We start from the raw sequence: 16,963 nt of genomic DNA, 5'->3' as shown, positions 1-16,963 counted from the left end.
CCCCGTTACGCCACTCTGGACCCAGCCGTTCCCCAGATTGCGTGCCCGCCCCGTGCCCCCGGCTCCATTCAGCCATTCCCGCTCCTGAACCCCCCCCCGGCACCACCAGCCCCTTGGGTGTCGGGGGCACCGTGGCTTTCTGGGGCTGCAGAAAGGCCCCGGGGCCTTTGGCAGCACAGAACCCGGCGCTGGATTCTGCTGGAAAAACGTTGAGGCTGGGGAGGGGACGCTGGGATGTCGAGGTATTTTGTCATGTAACATCTCTGATATCAATTTTTTCCCCCCAAGGCTGCCACGGCCCCCCGCATCCCGCCCACGCGGCTGGCCCTGCACCACTTCGACGTGAACTACAGCCTGCAGCTGAAGGACCTGTGGCCCTCCGTCCGCGCCAGCCTGCTCTGCGAGCAGAAGTACGGTGCCCTCCTCAACAACTTCTCTGCTGTCCACCACGTCACCCAAGAGCTGGAGCTGCTGAATGCCACCGATTTTGTTTCCGAAGCCCCCAAAAAGGCACCGCGATCGCAGCGGGGTGCGGCTGCAGAGGAAGCAGGGAGGGGGGAAAGCAGGTCCCAGGAGAGGTCTGGCGAGGGCAGGACAGCGATGCAGGCAGAGACGATGACACAGGCAGAGATGTCACCACCGCTTCGACCCTCCATCAGCTCCAACATCAAGTGTTACACCTTCCCCAGGGGCGACATCACGCGCTTTCGCCCTGCACGGTGAGACATCCCTGGGACAGACCGCCCGCTGTCATTGCAAGCCTCGGGGGCTGCATGTGTGTGAGCACCTGCTGCTTCTGTACGTCCCCATCCTCACTCTTCCAACTGCTGATTTCTTTTCCCCTTGCACGTTTGCTTTTTTTTACACAAACCGGTGATTTCCAGGCCGGATGCTCTGGGGCTCCTCGACTATTATCTCATGGACGCAGCATCTCTCCTGCCTGTCCTGGCGCTCAATGTGCAGCCGGATGACTTTGTCCTCGACCTTTGTGCGGCTCCGGGTGGCAAGACTCTGGCTCTGCTGCAGACTGGGATTTGTGGTAAGTGGAGGTGGGTGTTCCTTGTCCCCGTGCGTAAAAGAGGGCTGAAAGAGTGTGCTGTGCCCATTAATGTCTGACCGTTAATCATTTCTGGTTAGAAGAGTTGGGAGTCAGGTGTGTTTTTTGCAAGAGTGACATTCCCAGTGTGCCTGTTTTGTCCTCTCAGGGCATCTGGCAGCCAACGACGTCTCCATTTCCCGGACAAAGAGGCTGCACCAGATTCTCCATAGCTATGTTCCCAAAGTAATTAGGGAGACTGTGAGTGTCACGTCCTGCGACGGAAGGGACTGGGGGCAGCTGCAAGGCAGCACTTTCCATAAGGTAGGTGATTGGGAACCGGTGAAGATAAACCCATCTAGTTCACTTTCCTCCTGTTTCAGAGGAAGAGAGCAGCTTATCCTACGGTATAATTGTGTAGTCTTAAATGCGGAGAAAGAGAGAAGAGTAACCCACATACGGAGTAGTATTTCCTCCTGCTCTACCCTTCCTCCAGGATCTGGTGCATATGGGCATCTGGAGTTGTACCTTCATTTACCTGTGTGATACCCCTTAAAAGTCCTGTGCTGATCCATCACCTAGAAGGGGTTAAATGTGAAGATTAGATAATTGTCATTTCTCAGCCGTGTCCAGGCATGGGAGCTGGGTTTATTACTCCAGGAGGGGTCACTGCAGGAGCTCTGGCCATGTGTGGTTGCAGCTGTAGGTGCTGCAGTAACGCCTACCAGGAAGACACATGGTGTAGAAACGTTAAATGGGGACATGTGTGAGAGCGTGATGCTATCTGCCATTTCTGTGTCTGTTTGCAAATTCCCGAAACGAAAAAGCAGCCAGACGAGTTACAGTTCAGTGTGGGTGCACGCCTAGCATCAGCTAGGCAAGGTACCAAGAGCTGCTTGGTGTGTGGCAAGGGTGGAGGAGTTGTGCAAGGGGCAGGTTGCACGAGGAGACTCGCTGAGCTTGACGTGGGTCCAGGACTGATGCAGGACCTCTGCTGCTGCAGGTCCTGGTGGATGTGCCCTGCACGACGGACAGGCATTCTGTCATGGAGGAGGAGAACAACATCTTCCACAAGAGGCGAACGAAGGAGCGTCAGATGTTGCCCATGCTGCAGCTGCAGCTGCTGATGTGAGTGAGCTCGATGCTGTGTTTTGGTGTCATTTGTGTTATGGTAGCAGCTCTCCATGGCCAGCACTGAAACCTCTTCTTACTTTATGTGTCCCTGACTGGGAAATGTGGAAACCATGTGTAGTTTTCTGGACTGGCAATAGTTGAACACATCAAATTGTAATAAGTGTAGAAGGTGCAAATGTTCTCGGTCAGATCAAATGTCCTTACTGTCCCCAGCAGTAGCCACAGGAGGTAGGGAGGACAGTCTCAGGAACAGGATGGGTATAGTGTTGTCCTTTTGTGTGATGATCTCCCCGGTCCTGGCAGTGGAGGATTCCTGAGTGTCCACATCTCCCAGCACATGGGAGGACATGGCGCTTTGTCACCCCATTTCACTGGGAAGGCTGGATGGGCTGGCTGCGAGCTGGGGCAATAAGGAAACAGATTAGACAGTCCCGTGGCAGTGCTTGAACTGCAAGAGCCTCTTCCCCTGTACGTACTTGTATCCCATTCCCTTGGAGGTGAGTGCAGGAGTACTCCTTCCAGCGGCTCTCCAGTAACGTCTCTCCCACGTTAAGTACTTTATCAGTCTGAGCGCCTATTTGACCCATATTGCCCTGGTCTAAAACAGTCCTCAAGCTGCAGTGACACAGTGAGACTGCTGAGCCTGTGGACTTCAAGATTTGTCTCTCACCTCCTGAGTTACGTGCTGGCTTCCCAGTTTTGGTGGGTGGGAATGCTGGTGTGCCACGCAGTCCTCTTCTTCCCGTGACAGTGTGTGTGTTTAACTTGCCTGCAGGGCTGGGATCCTCGCTACCAAGCCAGGAGGAGAGGTGGTGTATTCTACGTGCTCCCTCTCCCCGCTGCAGAATGAGTATGTGATTGAGAGAGCAGTAGAAATTGCAGAAACCGAGTTTAACATCAGTATCCATGTTGAGGACTTGAGCCACTTTCGGACACTCTTCCAGGACACGTTTTCCTTCTTCTTGGATTGCCGACTGGGGGAGCTTGTTCTGCCTCACCTCACAGCCAACTTTGGACCTATGTATTTCTGCAAATTACGTCGGATGTAGAAGGGTTGACAGACTATGTCTGTTGGCTATCAGGAAATACCCCAAATTTCCAGGGAAAGCAAACTGCTTTATATTTATTTTTCTTTTTAAAGTGTCCCAAAGGAAGCCTGCTTTTTTACAGCAGACATAGACAATAAATGAGAAAGACCTGCTGTGGAGTCTCCTGAGTATTTATCTGTTTGAGACTGAGGTGTTTAATCTAGGAAAGAGAGAGAGGTCTTATCAGAGGGAGCAATTTATCCATCCGTCTCATGATGGGGTAAATGGCCCTGTGTGGATGCTGCTCTCTCCCTCCCATCTGACTGCTTTGATCCTACGTGAGCAGGTTTGGGTTAACGAACACCATCTGGGGATCTCAGCCTTTCTGTCCCAGATCTCACCATCTGCATAATTGAGTTGCATCTGTCTCTGCTTATCTCCTACCTTCAGAAAGAGCAGCCTGACATCCTGAAATAAGAGGTTCCTAAGAATGCCCCTGCTGTGAGGTTGGAAATGTGCTTGTGATGCTCGAGATCTGGTGGTGGAAAGAGCTCGGTGCTGTGGAAAGGCCGGTGGCTGTTGCCCTCCCTCACGGACAGGAAAGCTGTGGTTGAGAGGGAAGGTGTCAACACTCCCATGCTGGGTGCCATTTAATGTCCAGTGGGAAGGTGTTTGTATGATTTTGAGCAGTAACTGTGCGTTCATGTAATCATAGCCATCAGTGAAGCATTACTGGAGTTCATGATAAGAGTTGCTTAACAGCTCTATTTTTATTTTTGTGAGCAAAATACAGTGATGGGGAGAGTAGACATGGCTGTATTCCTTACAGGGCAGCCCATTGTTACATCCATATGAAGTTACTCCAGTGCCAACAAGAAAATACTATTGAGCTTTTGTAATCCTTTTCTCTCAGCATCACCCTGCTGCTTCTGCAAGAGGGCAGCATAGATGAAAATGAGGGTGAACCCCCATCCATGTCCATACTTCCAGGAAGGTGCAGTTCATAGATTTAGCATCATTTGAACCCAGCTTAAGCCAATGCTGCCCTCTGCGTGGCATCTTGGTTCCTTACAGGATCTGTGCTTATTGGCAAGGAGGGGGGTCAGGAAATGGCTTTTCCTTCCTCCTTCCCTCCTCGCTGTAATCTCTGCGCTGCCAGTTGCAAAAGAGAAGTCGTGCAGCGCTGTCTGTTTCGCCACTGCGAGTGTGGGACTGTGGAGGCTATGCCGCTCTCTTCTCGCGGCTGAGGGTCTCCACCTCCTTCATGAACCGGAGGCACAGCTCCTCCTGCCACGGCAAGGCCACGCACTGCACAGCTACGGGCAGCCCCACGGCTCCTGCCACAGCCTGCAGCAGGGGCAATAAGTGGTGAGGGGTTACCTGGGGGGCTCAGACCTCCAGCAGCTTTTGGAAACTTGGTTTAGGCATGTGGCTCGTCCAGAGAGTGGGGAAGTTGGAGGCTAAGCCCTGCCATTCAAGCAGCGTTAGCGTGCTGGGGCAGAGGGAAAGCTCTTGCTGTTCTTGTGATAGAAATGGTTGCCAAATCTTGAGCAGCGTGTTTAAACACACACCCCTCCAGCCCACTTTGCTTGGAGCTGACTTGCAGCCAGATCCCTTTTCCTTCAGCATCCTCATTCCTGATCCATGCTCCGCTGGCAGCCTGGGCCTGGTGAAGGCATCATGGAGCAGGAGGAAAGTAGAGTGCTGTGCTGTGGGCTGTGGCTGTCACAAAAACCTACTCAAACAAGCCTTACTGCATGGCTCCTTTCTGATTTCAGCCTATAATCCAGCCTGGGGGTGCACCCCCAGTCCCCCCAAAGCTTAGTGACTTACGTTTTTTGGGGCTTGGGAGAAAAGGGATTTGCAAGGCGTATATAAAGAAGAGGTGATTTTTTTTGCACTGTGCCCATATTGCTGGAGACATTTAGGAGCCCCTGATTTCAGTGAAACTATTACTTGAACATGCACCAGCAGTCTCTGTTCCACCACTTTCCATGTTGCATACCTGTTTCAGCGTCCGGTCCCAGGGGTCATCACAGTATCCTTGGTAAAGCTTTAGCTCTTCCTCATCAGCTTCTGTCACTGTGCTGACGGGTACAACGCCAGCAGGGAAGTTCAAGACGTTGTACAGCATCGTGGAGGAGATGGCAGCTGAGAGAAGCACAAGAGAGAACGCAGGTAGTCACAGCCTCCCGTCTTCCTTCAAACTTGCACATTGCATGTTCACTGAAGCCCCTGAGAACCAGCTGCTGCTGGGAGGCGAGATTGCACAGGGCTGGTTATCTGCAGGTCCAAGTTCTACTGCAAGAAACAACTGCCACCAGATCACTTCACCCATGTGTCTGTCTCAGTCTGCTCAGGTAGCTTTATGGTAGTTATTTTTCCTTCCTAATGCCCATAAAATGCTTAGGTGGGTGGTGAAGCTCCACGGTAGTGGACGTTTCTGTCCAGTCTCAACCACTGTGGTCCTGTGCCCTCCCGGGAAGGTCCCAGACTCACTTACTGAGGAGTTTCCCAGCGTATCCCGTGGTGAAGGCAGGCCCCAGGACAGGGCACAGCACAACGTCCAGCCGGAGTTCCCTCCACCGGGCAATGAACTCGGTGCGGTACGCCTTGGGGAGGAGAGGGGAGATGACACGGAGGCCACATCCGTGCCTGGAGCATCTCGGCTTCTCCAGGGCACGCACCAGGCTCTGGCATGGCCAAGGAGGCAGCAGCAGGCAGCCGTGCTTGTGGGAGGAGGCAGGGGAGTGTGTGTCTGCCTCCACAGCACGTGGCCAGGAATTGGAAAGGTCCCTCTTTAGCCGTCCTCACACCCAGGACAGCCTTCGTTGTGCTGGGACCGTCAAACGTGGGCATTTGGGCATGAGCACTGTGGGCAACTGGTAAAGTCCTGGCTGGGTTGAGCCAAAAGCCCACCTACCCCATTTCTATGTCTCTTTTGTGCCTTTCCCTCCATCTCGTCTCCTCCCCAGCACAGCTTGCACAACCCCTTTCCTAACTGATGACCCTCCAACCTGGCACTTGCCATAAAGCCTCGACTTGTAGCATGATGCCAGAGAAAAAAGTCCTCAAAACATACCTCTATTTGATGGTGATGATTCCACATCTCCTTCACTGACCTGCAAGTGGAAATCATAGCAACATTTTTAAGCTTTAAGAGGAGGAGGAATTGCTTAAATAATTCTCCAGGTTGATAAGCCCTGGTGATTTTAGCAATTTCTTAAAACAATACATCTTTCACAATTTGGCCAAAAGTTCCTTTGGTATTTGGCCAAGCAATTAAGCAACAAATGTCTGGAAGTGGTAGAGAAAAGATTTCTCTTGTGAGCCCGGATTTAGTACTCATGTCCACTGTCCTGGTTTCAGCTGGGATAGAGTTAATTGTCTTCCTAGTAGCTGGTACAGTGCTATGTTTTTGAGTTAGGTATGAGAAGAATGTTGATAACACACTGATGTTTTCAGTTGTTACTAAGTCATGTTTAGTCTAAAGCCAAGGATTTTTCAGCTTCTGATGCTCAGCCAGCAAGAAGGCTGGAGGGACACAAGAAGTTGGGAGGGGACACAGCCAGGGCAGCTGACCCAAACTGGCCAAAGGGCTATTCCAGACCATGGGACGTCATGTCTAGTATGTAAACTGGGGGGAGTGGGAGTGGGGGGATCACCGCTCGGGGACTAATTGGGTGTTGATCGGTGGGTGGTGAGCAATTGCATTGTGCATCACTTGTATATTCCAATCTTTTTATTATTACTATTGTCATTTTATTAGTGTTATCATTACTAGTTTCTTCTTTTCTGTTCTATTAAACCGTTCTTATCTCAAACCATGAGTTTTACTTTTTTTTTTCCTTATTCTCTCCTCCATCCTGCTGGGTGGGGGGGTGGAAGTGAGTGAGCAGCTGCGTGGTGCTTAGTTGCTGGCTGGGGTTAAACCACAACACCACCGCAGGTTTCCTGTTGACCTTATCCATCAATTCCCTCAATCCTTTCAGGATAACACCAGGGGCAGTGCAACACTGAGGAGATGTGTTCCTAAAGGCTGAAGCCATGTCCAGGATGGAGGGACAGCCCCTGCAGAGAGCAGGTCAGAACCTGTTGTGAATCCAGTCTGCCCCCACCATGGACACTTAGAGGACCATTCATTTACATGGACATCCCTGGGGACGATGCCATCTTACCTCATTCCGCCTAAGGCGCTCAGATAGTCAGCCAGGCGGGGAAACTGGAAAGGCAAGAAGTTCTTGTTAGGGACATGACACGGGGGTGCAGTAGTTTGTGCCATCCTGGGAAACCCCCAGTCCTATCCTGCCTCCATCCCTTGGGATGCTGCACTGAAGGTGAAAGATAATGATTAAAAATGCTCCTCATGGTTCTGAATCTACTTTGCTTTCAACTTCTGGTTGTTGGTACCCAATGTGTTTCTTACAGCCCAATATTTCCTGCTCACAGAGGAATGCACTGACTTGAACCAAGTCACCTTTCATCATTTTTGATAAATCAAACATTTTTTAGCTTGGCATCTCACAGAAATAAGACCTCTACAAGCACTTTGATTGCCTCTCACTCACTGCTGCCTTTTTGATCCTGTCAGCTGAGAACAACCCAACCAGACAGGGAGGCAGAGAAAATGGAGGATGGAGGAAAGAAGCCCTACAGAAGGATGCTCAGCTGGTGAAAGAGCTACAGTGAGGGCCAGCCCTTAGTAACCACTAGCAGTCCCCATGAAGTTGTGACCTTGGGGAGGCCTCCAACATGGGGATAGAGCTTCAACCTCGAGTCCTTCTGCTGCAGTAATCCCAATGCATGCATTGGTAGGCAAGTGGGCACTGCTAGGTCTAGCATTTGAAGAAACACTTGCAGTGGGCTCTGCATTAATCTTTTAGAGCTCTTGGCTGGTCCTTCTCTTATTTCCCTTTGCACTGAATAAATCCCAGCAGGGATGTAGAAAAGACCTTCCAAAGTGGTAGCATGCGCCTTGGCCTGAAATCCCAGTGTTTCTAGTTAAAGGTGTCCCTCAGTACCATAACGCTTTCAAGCATCTCAAGGCCTTGCTGAGCCTGAGGCCTCTGCTTTGAGCCCGAGGCCAGGGACTCACCAGAGGTTTAAGAATCAGAGCCAGCAGCTTCTTCCCCAGCCTCGGGATCTTGCAGGAATTCACCTGTGATTTCAAGCTTGGATCTACAATACCTCCTGTGCTGAGACATAACAAGAGGAGGGGATCATGCCAGAGAAGCTGTTTGCCCTTTCTCAGAAACCTGAGTGTCTCCCGTTTGGAGATGGGCTCGTTTTGCCCGTGCATTGTGCTCCTGGGCGAGGGGATGGAGATGTTTTACACTGCTGCTGCCAACGGGCTCCTACTTACAACACGTCCAACCAAGCACGGCCTCCGTCAGCAAAAAACGTCTTCAAAAACAGTTCAGTCATGACATAGTGGATCCGTGGTGGAGAAAAGGGCACCAGCTGCACCAGAACACAAGATTATGTGGCAGCCTGGGGATGTGAATTATTTCCAAGGCTTGACTGTGGATACACTTCAAAGGCAGAGCAGCACCTCCCCGGGCTCCACACGCCAACAGAGGTCCCGGTTCAACACTTTACCAGCCCAGGCATCTCCCCATGGGATCATTCCTCCCTGATGGCTGTTTGGCTCAGCTCTGAGATCTCTCCAGGGCTGTTGCCTCCTCCATTCCGCTCCAGGCAGCCACAGAGCCAGAAACCGCACTAGTTTCCTACCTGTCCCAGCAGAATCAACACCTGCTCAGACACGGACTCGCTTTGCTATGAAGAACACCACTAGCATGTTTCCACAAGGAGAGAAAGGTGTTTCCCATCCCGTGTCCCTCGGTCCTTTTCTCTCAGTGGTCCAGGAAGGACAGTAGTCTCCATGGACATTGGGGACAAAGGAGAAAAACACCTCTCAGAGCCCTGCTGGGGAACAACAGACCTAGAAAATGCCGGGGCAGCCTTCCAGAGTCAAATGCAGCACTCCATGGATGCTGCTGTCTGGTGCGGACCACAGCCACCAGATCAGAGATAGATTCGTTACACCCCTGGCCCCTTGAAGGTACAAACTTGCTAATCGCTAGTGCTGTTCCCCCATGAGATGCACTGCTACCTCAGGAAGGCGTGTGTCTGCGTTGTGTACGTGGCTGTAGTAACCAAATAGTAACTGAATCCCGTATCTCTGGTAGGTCATTTATCCCCCAGCGGGGCTTGGGGGCTATGTCTTGTTTCTGAAGGGTGATTTCAGCAGTGAGGAGCAAAGCTGGGGACACTTTGGGGAGAAGAGCGCAGGGTGGTTGTGCTCACCTGGTGCCCAGCTGCCTGCAGAGCCTCCCGCGTTTCCCGCACCGCCCGCCGCATGCAGGGGGGCAGTGGGAAGTAGCTGTCTGTGTCGTAGTACCCGACCCGCAGGCGAGCAGAGCTGGAGTACACCTGGAGCAAAGAGCCACCAGTTAAGCATTTCCAACCCTGCTGGGAGCAGGACCGCCCCCATGCTGAAGCCCACCGCAGTAGGGGACAAAAGGTCCAGATGTTAGGGAGTAAGTGGTTTTCTGGTTTGCTGCTTATAGTTTCCATAGGTTACCCTTTCCAAAAGTCTGCCCTGGCCTTTTTCTCCAGCCTCCCCTTCATCTCTCCCTTCAAGACCTGTAGATTCAACCATTGCTACAAAGGATGGAGGTGAAAAAATCTGAAGTTTGTTTGCTGCAGAGGGAAAGGAAATGCCCTCAGTCAAGAGATTTGCTGCAGGAGTTTCTGATCCTGTCTCATCTTTTGCTTTTTGCTCCTAGTGTTGCCTTCCTCCCCGCCCTTTGCTGGGGTCTCTCAATCTGATAAGCTATACGCCAGCTGAGAAGGCAGAAAGGATAACTACCTATTAACCTACTTTTTTCTAGTAATTATGAATTGTGCCCTCAAAGAGAGCTAGCAAGTTATAGAAACCAGTACTGTAAAGATACCTGGACCCTTAAAGAATGCATACCTTGAGTGTGTAGCACCCTCAAAAGAACCAGGGCTTGCTGAATTAAGGACTCACCTCCTCATCGAAGGGGATGGGGGGCACGGTGGGGTCCAGCTGGAACATCTCCTGACAGAGCAGCGCCTTCATGCACAGGGCCAGGCTGTCCACATCTCTCGCCATTGGCCCCAGCACCCAAGGAACTGGAGTGGGACAAGAGCAAACATCCACGTTAAGCAAAGGGGTGCACCAAAACACTGGTCCACCCCTCTGCATGGCCACGTTGGCTGCAAGGGATGATCAGGCAAAGATGTGGAATGTTTCAGATGTACTCCAGGTGGATCTTGGTTGTCTCAGGCTTTCCTCAGGCCTAGAGGAGGACATAGGACTCTTCACAGCATATAGAGAAAAGCAATTAAAAGTTCATGTACCTGCCAGGATCCCACTGACTGAGCCACTCACTCCAGACAGACTGTGAGAAAAGAAAAAGAAGTATATTGTCATTTCAGTAATGGTGAGATATTCCCAATACATTTGAATAGCATAGTGTCTTCACATAGAGTCTTCAGTTCAGGAGCCAAACCAGAAGAAAATTACTAAAAGTATTTGATTTGAGTCATGTGAAACAGAAAATTTTGGTTAAAATGAAAAAAACCCCTAAACTCCCACAAATCTTAATTTTTGTTTAACCAAAACCGTTCCATTTTGGCATTATTAAACCACTTTAGACCCTTTTTCCTTTTAACTCCAGGCCAGATTTACAATGAAAACATGGCCATTTCCCCACAAAACCTAACAATGCTGCTTCTTGGGAGAGGTTTTGAGCAAAGCAAGCCAGCCTTTAAGAAACTTTTCCCGCCCAAGCACTCACTGCGTACCTTGCCCCTTCTGCTGAGTTTGACAATTAGCAGGCTTCTTGCAGGGTGGGAAGGGCAGACCCCAGGCACCTACCTGAGCCTTTCGGCCGTGGGTTTGAGCCCGCAGAGCCCGCAGAAGCTGGATGGCAGGCGGATGCTGCCACCGACGTCCGAGCCGATGCCCAGGATGGAGCCTCCCCCTGCGATCAGAGCTCCCTCCCCTCCTGAGGAGCCCCCAGGGCTCTTCTGGTGGTTGAGAGGGTTCAAGGTCTGGCCGAAGATGGGATTGCTGCAGTCGTAGCTGGGGAAAAGAAAACCAGCAAGCGGGCTGTCAGGAACAGCCTAATGCTGTTGGCTCTCCCTTGCAGTGAGCTTATCTGGCATAGCCAACCCCATACTTTCATCCCCTAAATCCCTTGGGACATGGCTTATTCCCATGAGCTTTCACTCTCCCTCCCACACACAAGCGCACTTGATTTCTCTTTTGTCATGGTAGGTTTTTTTTCCCTTAATCTTGTCTGAAAGCTATTTTCAGTTGAACTGAGATTGTTGGCAGCTGATGGAAGAGGGACTCATCCAGGCAACATCTCAGGAGGCAAGAAGGAGCCTGTCCCGGAACCTACAGGCTGGGTTTTAGCTTCAGGAACACAACCAGAGGGAAGATTTCTAATGATGTATGTTACTTGAAGAGGGATTGCGGCACGTTGGTCATTGCAAATGGGATGGCCCCTTGACTCTTCAAAACCTTGACTAGGACGCTGTCCTCCTGCACTGGAGTGTCCAGGCATTGCACAAGCCCACAGGTTGACAGGTGACCCTGCAGAGAGGACAAGTGACAACGGACATGGTCAGCGCAGTTCCTCGGTAGTTTTGGAAGGATGATCTGATGTCCCCTTCGTGGGGGAGGGAAGGGGGTGATGGAGGCAGGGGGCTACTAACCCAATCCCTTGCAAGCCTTTGCATGAAGGGCCAGACTCCCTCTCCTTCCATCTTTGGCAGAGGGTTGCCAAGCACTTACATGGTTAAGGCTTCTCCTGAAGCTGTCCTTGCTCTTTCCCATGCTGTTTCTCTCCCCTGACCCAGATGCAACTCCATAGGTGCACTAGCTCAGGATCGAACCCAGTGTCCTGCTGTCCAAGTGAAGCCACCAGTGGATGTTCAGGAAGGGAATATACATCCCAGGCAAATACAGTGTGATCCTTTTTCAGTTAGCCTTGGTGTTTGGGGCTTGCTTTGGGCTTAGAGCCCTCTTAACTGTGTTGGTAAGTCAACATGGAGGAGACTGCCTAACAAATTCAGCTCAGGATTGTGTGGTCAATCCTCATCAGTGCTTGTCTGTGAGGGGGTCCCTGGTGTGTCTCATGTACAGGCTCCTTCCCAAGGGGCTCAGTGGCCAGGCTACAGCACAACACGGATTCGAGGTTAATGGTTCCTGCTACTAATGACTTTCTAGAAGCTGAGCCCTGTTCTTACCCCTGATACTGCAAACCTCTGAGTAGAAGCCTGAGTTATGGCCCAAACAACCATGTAGCCCAGCCTGTGCTGTCTCACATATCAGAGAAGAAATCATTTGGGTGTATAACTATTCACCCCTTGGTTTTTTGCTGATGGAGGCTTCTAACTGCCAGGGTTGCAGCTCCAACAAGATGTGGGGCCACAGCCTCAGACCCAGCCAGGCTTCCCATGGTGTAAGCAGGGAGGGATGAGGCCCCTTCCCCATTCTCTGTGTCCCACCACTTCACCACCCAGCCCAGCTCACGATGCGACACTTCACGGGCACAAAGGGAAGCACCTTGTGGCTGATGTGATCCTTGATGCTGACGGGGATGCCATAGAGCAGCCCTTTCTCCTTCTGCCGTTCTATTTCCTGGAGCTGCTCCTCACACTCTGGGATAAAATGTCGCAAGCAGTTTGTCTGCTGGGTCACTTCCAGGGCCTTTGCCAAACATATGGAGGAATAGGTATTAGTTAAGAACAGCATCACTACACAGCTGCATTTGGTAGCTACCTGGATCTTCAAAGCAAGGGCTAGTGGCTCGGCATGAATGGTAAGTCCCTCCCCAGAGCATCCCAGCTCAAGCCATCTCAAAGGACTGTCCAGTGATGGGTCTGACCCAGGAGACAGACACATCCTTGCCTTTTCACATCTTTCTCTTGATATCTGCTATATTAAAGACTTGTCGTAATCACCAGTTCCAACAAGTCTTCTCAGCCACCAGCCCACACACCACAGCATGGAGAACACAAATGATTTGCCCATCACACTGCAGACAGGCACTCACTTTCTCTAAGTAGGTGTAGAGGACAGTCCTGGGGGACAGAGACCCTTCCCGCAGTCTCTCAGTGAGTTCCAGCAGGGACAGGGACAGGATGGCATCTGTCTGGACACTGGGGACCTGCAAGGGAAAGATGAAGTGGATGCCAGGACAGCAGCTTCAGTTACCCTTTGGCTCAGAGGGTATTTAAGTTTTGCCAACTTTATCAACAGAGCTTGCTGAAAAGGTGGACCCTGCATGTGGGTGTTCAGACATTGAGCTGCTGAATGTTTCATCCTGAATTTGGATGTCACAAACATGATGCAAACACAGGAGCCCAGCTATATCTGAAGGTATAGAAGAGCTTCACGCACCCAGTGCAGCAGAGGGCAAGGCAATGCCTCACATCAGAGCCTTCCTCCTGGCACTGTGGGACTTACTTACCCACTGACCAAGAGTTAATCCCAGCTGAGCAAACACCAGCCTGGGCAGAAGGTACCAAAGTCCTTGCACACAAGTCTGAGGCTGGCCCTTTACCTCTCAGAATGGGTACAGGCAGTGTGGGTCAGCCCGGTCTGAAGACAAACATCTAATAGCTCAAGCCCAGCAAACTGCACTCACAGGTGGGTAAGGTCTACTCAGGTGAAGAAGACTAGCATTTTGCAGTGCCACCAGCTTTTTTTAGGGTTTTATATCATATTTATAGATATATATATATTTAAGAAAAAAGGTTGTAAAAATATGTACCACTTGTACCTGGTATGCCTTATCTCCAGGTACGTTACCTGTGTAAACATGAGCTGGTTTCACCAGTACCTACTCAGAAGCAAATGGAGTAGGAAGGAAAGGTGGTTAGAAATCAGTGTTGCAGTAGGAATTCAGGGCCACATCCATGCTGGTTGGGTGTCTGCCTTATTCATCCCCATCTTGTGTCCTGGTTGCTCCCAGGGGACACTGAATGCCCTGTACTTCATTAGTGTTAAGTTAGTTAGGCCAAGCATCTTCTGGGCAGCCTGCTGGGCCGGGAGGTCTCACTTGCTGGGAATCCTAGTGAAAGCTCTTTTGAAGACTCTCCAAGAGCCATCCAGAATCCAGGTTTTAGAGACAAAGATATAGGGCTATGGACAGATGTGTAGAGTTAGGAAGAGGAAGAAGCTTTCTTGCTTCTACCCATAGAGGCAAGAGACATTTCTAGATCCTGAAAGAACTGGGGTTTGGATCAATTAAGGTCCAGTGCTTCATCGCCTGTGTTGTCCAAAACCTCTTCCCAGTGAGAAATTCACATCTTCCTGGCTGTAGACTCCCACCGCACCTCATCCAGCTTGAGGAGAGCAGTGATCTCCCTTCCTCCCAAGGCAGCCTTTCCTCTTGTCGAGGGCTGCTGGCACATCTCCCCTGGACTCCTCGTTATAAAAGCTATGGAGGCATGAGCTGGAAGGAGGAGCTGAAGAACAACATCAGCAGACACCCCAGTGGGACTCAGACCCCCCAGAAGGACAGGTTACCTGCTCCCTGAACTGCTGGACAGCCTTTGCCATTTTCTTCACACCCTCATCCCGGGTCCTCCGAGCCTCTTCCATTTTCTTCTGGATCTGCCTTTTGCCCAGCCATTTCCAGACCACCATGGCTACTGCCGAGCTGCCGAGCAGGGCAAGGGCAGCAGAAGGATCCACCTCCCTCTCTGGAAGGAGCTGCCTCAGCTGTTGCTGGATCATAACGTGGCCTTCTGGTCTCCAGGGATGGAGTGAGAAAGAAAAGCAAGGCAGGAGCAGGAGACCTTCCCTGCCTCCCCAGACCTGTCCCTCCTCCCAGAACCGCTGCCTCGGGTCAGCAAATAGGTTGTAAGTCCAAAGCTGACCACTGCAAAGCTGCCTTCAGTGGAGCGTGCAGTGGAGAATGATTGACCGTGAAATGGAAAAGGTGAAGTTTGGCCAGTGAACCTTGGGGTGTCGAGTTTATAGGGGCTTTCTGGACTGCGGGAAGTTCTCCGCTGGGGAGGAAGGGCTGTGGGATCAGCTGAACAAAAGAAGCAAGGAAATAGCTGCTCTCCTATTTCCTGTGTAGCCTGAGAAGGCAACGGGAGAAGGGGAAAAAACAGCTTGAAATCACAAGACTTCCCTGCACGGGGATGGGAAATGGCATGACGAGAAGATGCATAGCTGTGGGGTACCCACTCGCTCACCAAATCCCTTTGCCTATGCCGCTCCCACGGTGGCCAGGGGCTGTTTCAGGAGGCCCGTGGGATAGGGCTCAGCCCTGCTGTGATGCCTGCATGCGCCAGAAGGAGAGGCTGTTCCACCCCATGACTGAGCACGCTGGTATTGCCTTAGAAGTGGAAAATCCCACAGGGTTGCAGGCCAGAAGCAAACTATTTCCAACAAACATTGGGACAGCTAGTAACTGAGGTCTTTCCAGCACAGATGCCTCTCGCTACAAGCACGCAAGACCCATGCATTGAGCTGAAGGCAACAACCCAGCCAACATCAGCCCCAAAAGAAACACCACGGTCTGCCTGTGATCTTCTCTGCTTGTTTTGTATGGGGGGATCCTCCTATGGGTCCCACCTTGAAAAAGGTTTTGGGGCAGCTAGATTGTACATTACAAAACTTTGCAAGGTTGCACTTGATGGCCAGAGGCCCAGAACCTGATCCTGCTGCAACAGAGCACGGAACTGGATATGGAAAGGAAGGTGAAGAGCCTGCTCCCGTCAGGGCTAGGCAGTCCTCTAATGTGTGATTTTCATCCATTATCACGTCCATTTTTAGCGGTTATTAGAGCTCACTGTTGTTTTTTGTAACAATTTGTGTCACTAGGGAACATTCTTCTTGTTCTTAACTAGGGAAATTTATGAAGGACTCCAAAAATTGGTTTTGGCATCCTCTAAGAAACAGTCTGGAGCTGGCAGCAATTAGCTGCATGGTAACAAATTAAGCTGGCCTTTTACTGTGTTCCCTTTCAGTGGCACCCTTGCTCAGAGGATGCCTTCCCAGCTAAGGCGCTGCTGGCTTGGTGAGAGCAGCAGCATGGGGAGATGCCTGCAGCCCATCCACCTCCCGCTCCTGCCCCATGGTGCTGGCTGCAGCAGGTGCCTCTGGAAGGTGCGTGTGTCCAGGGTCAGCACGCAGCAATACCCAGCCATCTCCCAGCCTCCAGGAATCAATGCAGGGGCTTCCTGAGGCAGAGGTGGGCTCTTTGCCAACGTGACAGCAACATAACCTCTATGATGGGCTGAGTGGACGTGGGAGGTTTTTTCCCCCGTGCTGGAAAGTGTCAGGGCATTGGCTTCCCACATCCGCTTGCGCACTGAGACATGTGCTCCGATCCTGCCCTTTAGACACTTAGCAAATGTTTAACGGAGTCAGAGCCAGCTGTGTCCGGACCGACTTGGCGTTTCAAAGGGCAGATTTATCAGCAGGTGTGGCTGCTTCTCCAGATGGCTGGATGCTGCTGAGGAAGCCCCTTTCCCTGTCAATGGGTGAGCATCTCCACCTCCTTCATGAACCAGAGGCATCGCTACTCCTGCCACGGCAAGGCCACATGCTTCATGGCTATGGGCAGCCCCACGGGTCCCTGCAGCAGGGACACAGGCAGTGGGTGTGACTGGAGGGAGTGAGGGTTGAATCCACCCTCAGGACTGGGATGGTTTCAAAATCCAAGCTTGTTTTGCACCCTCCAAGTAGATCTGCTGAGGTACT

The 16,963-nt window shown here is 51.4% G+C and overlaps 2 protein-coding genes across 2 annotated transcripts in view; one reads left to right on the top strand and one right to left on the bottom strand.

The window, feature by feature from the left end:
- The window catches only part of NSUN4 (NOP2/Sun domain family, member 4), a 3,810-nt gene extending 564 nt beyond the window's left edge, over positions 1-3,246 (top strand). The window contains exons 2-6 of the mRNA XM_010582714.1: positions 289-719; positions 885-1,039; positions 1,206-1,360; positions 2,040-2,164; positions 2,946-3,246. Of these exons, the coding sequence (XP_010581016.1) occupies positions 289-719; positions 885-1,039; positions 1,206-1,360; positions 2,040-2,164; positions 2,946-3,219 (1,140 nt within the window). The 3' untranslated portion in view covers positions 3,220-3,246. The remainder of the gene's footprint in view (positions 1-288; positions 720-884; positions 1,040-1,205; positions 1,361-2,039; positions 2,165-2,945) is intronic.
- A 1,173-nt stretch (positions 3,247-4,419) lies between these two features.
- On the bottom strand, positions 4,420-14,983 carry FAAH (fatty acid amide hydrolase). Its single transcript, XM_010582431.1, has 15 exons — positions 14,774-14,983; positions 13,296-13,409; positions 12,806-12,949; positions 11,697-11,830; positions 11,108-11,314; positions 10,588-10,628; positions 10,235-10,359; positions 9,508-9,633; positions 8,561-8,658; positions 8,294-8,393; positions 7,377-7,420; positions 6,281-6,320; positions 5,702-5,810; positions 5,204-5,349; positions 4,420-4,545 (listed from the first exon to the last, which is right to left on the bottom strand). The coding sequence occupies exons 1-15, from the start codon at positions 14,981-14,983 to the stop codon at positions 4,420-4,422; spliced, it is 1,764 nt and encodes a 587-aa protein (XP_010580733.1).
- Between the last annotated feature and the right edge of the window lie 1,980 nt (positions 14,984-16,963).

Source organism: Haliaeetus leucocephalus, unplaced genomic scaffold (assembly GCF_000737465.1).
Source record: "Haliaeetus leucocephalus isolate CR32 unplaced genomic scaffold, Haliaeetus_leucocephalus-4.0 Scaffold848, whole genome shotgun sequence".
NCBI classification, from domain to species: Eukaryota; Metazoa; Chordata; class Aves; order Accipitriformes; family Accipitridae; genus Haliaeetus; species Haliaeetus leucocephalus.
Note: the sequence above shows the minus strand (reverse complement) of the source record. Positions and strands in the feature narration are given on the sequence as shown.

Coding starts and splice junctions, on each gene's coding strand:
- FAAH (XM_010582431.1), bottom strand. CDS start 14,983: ATGATCCAGCAACAGCTGAGGCAGCTCCTTCCAGAGAGGGAGGTGGAT. Junction 13,410..14,773: donor TCCAGCAGTTCAGGGAGCAG/GTAACCTGTCCT, acceptor TTTCCCTTGCAG/GTCCCCAGTGTCCAGACAGA. Junction 10,360..10,587: donor AGTCAGTGGGATCCTGGCAG/GTACATGAACTT, acceptor GTCCCACTCCAG/TTCCTTGGGTGCTGGGGCCA.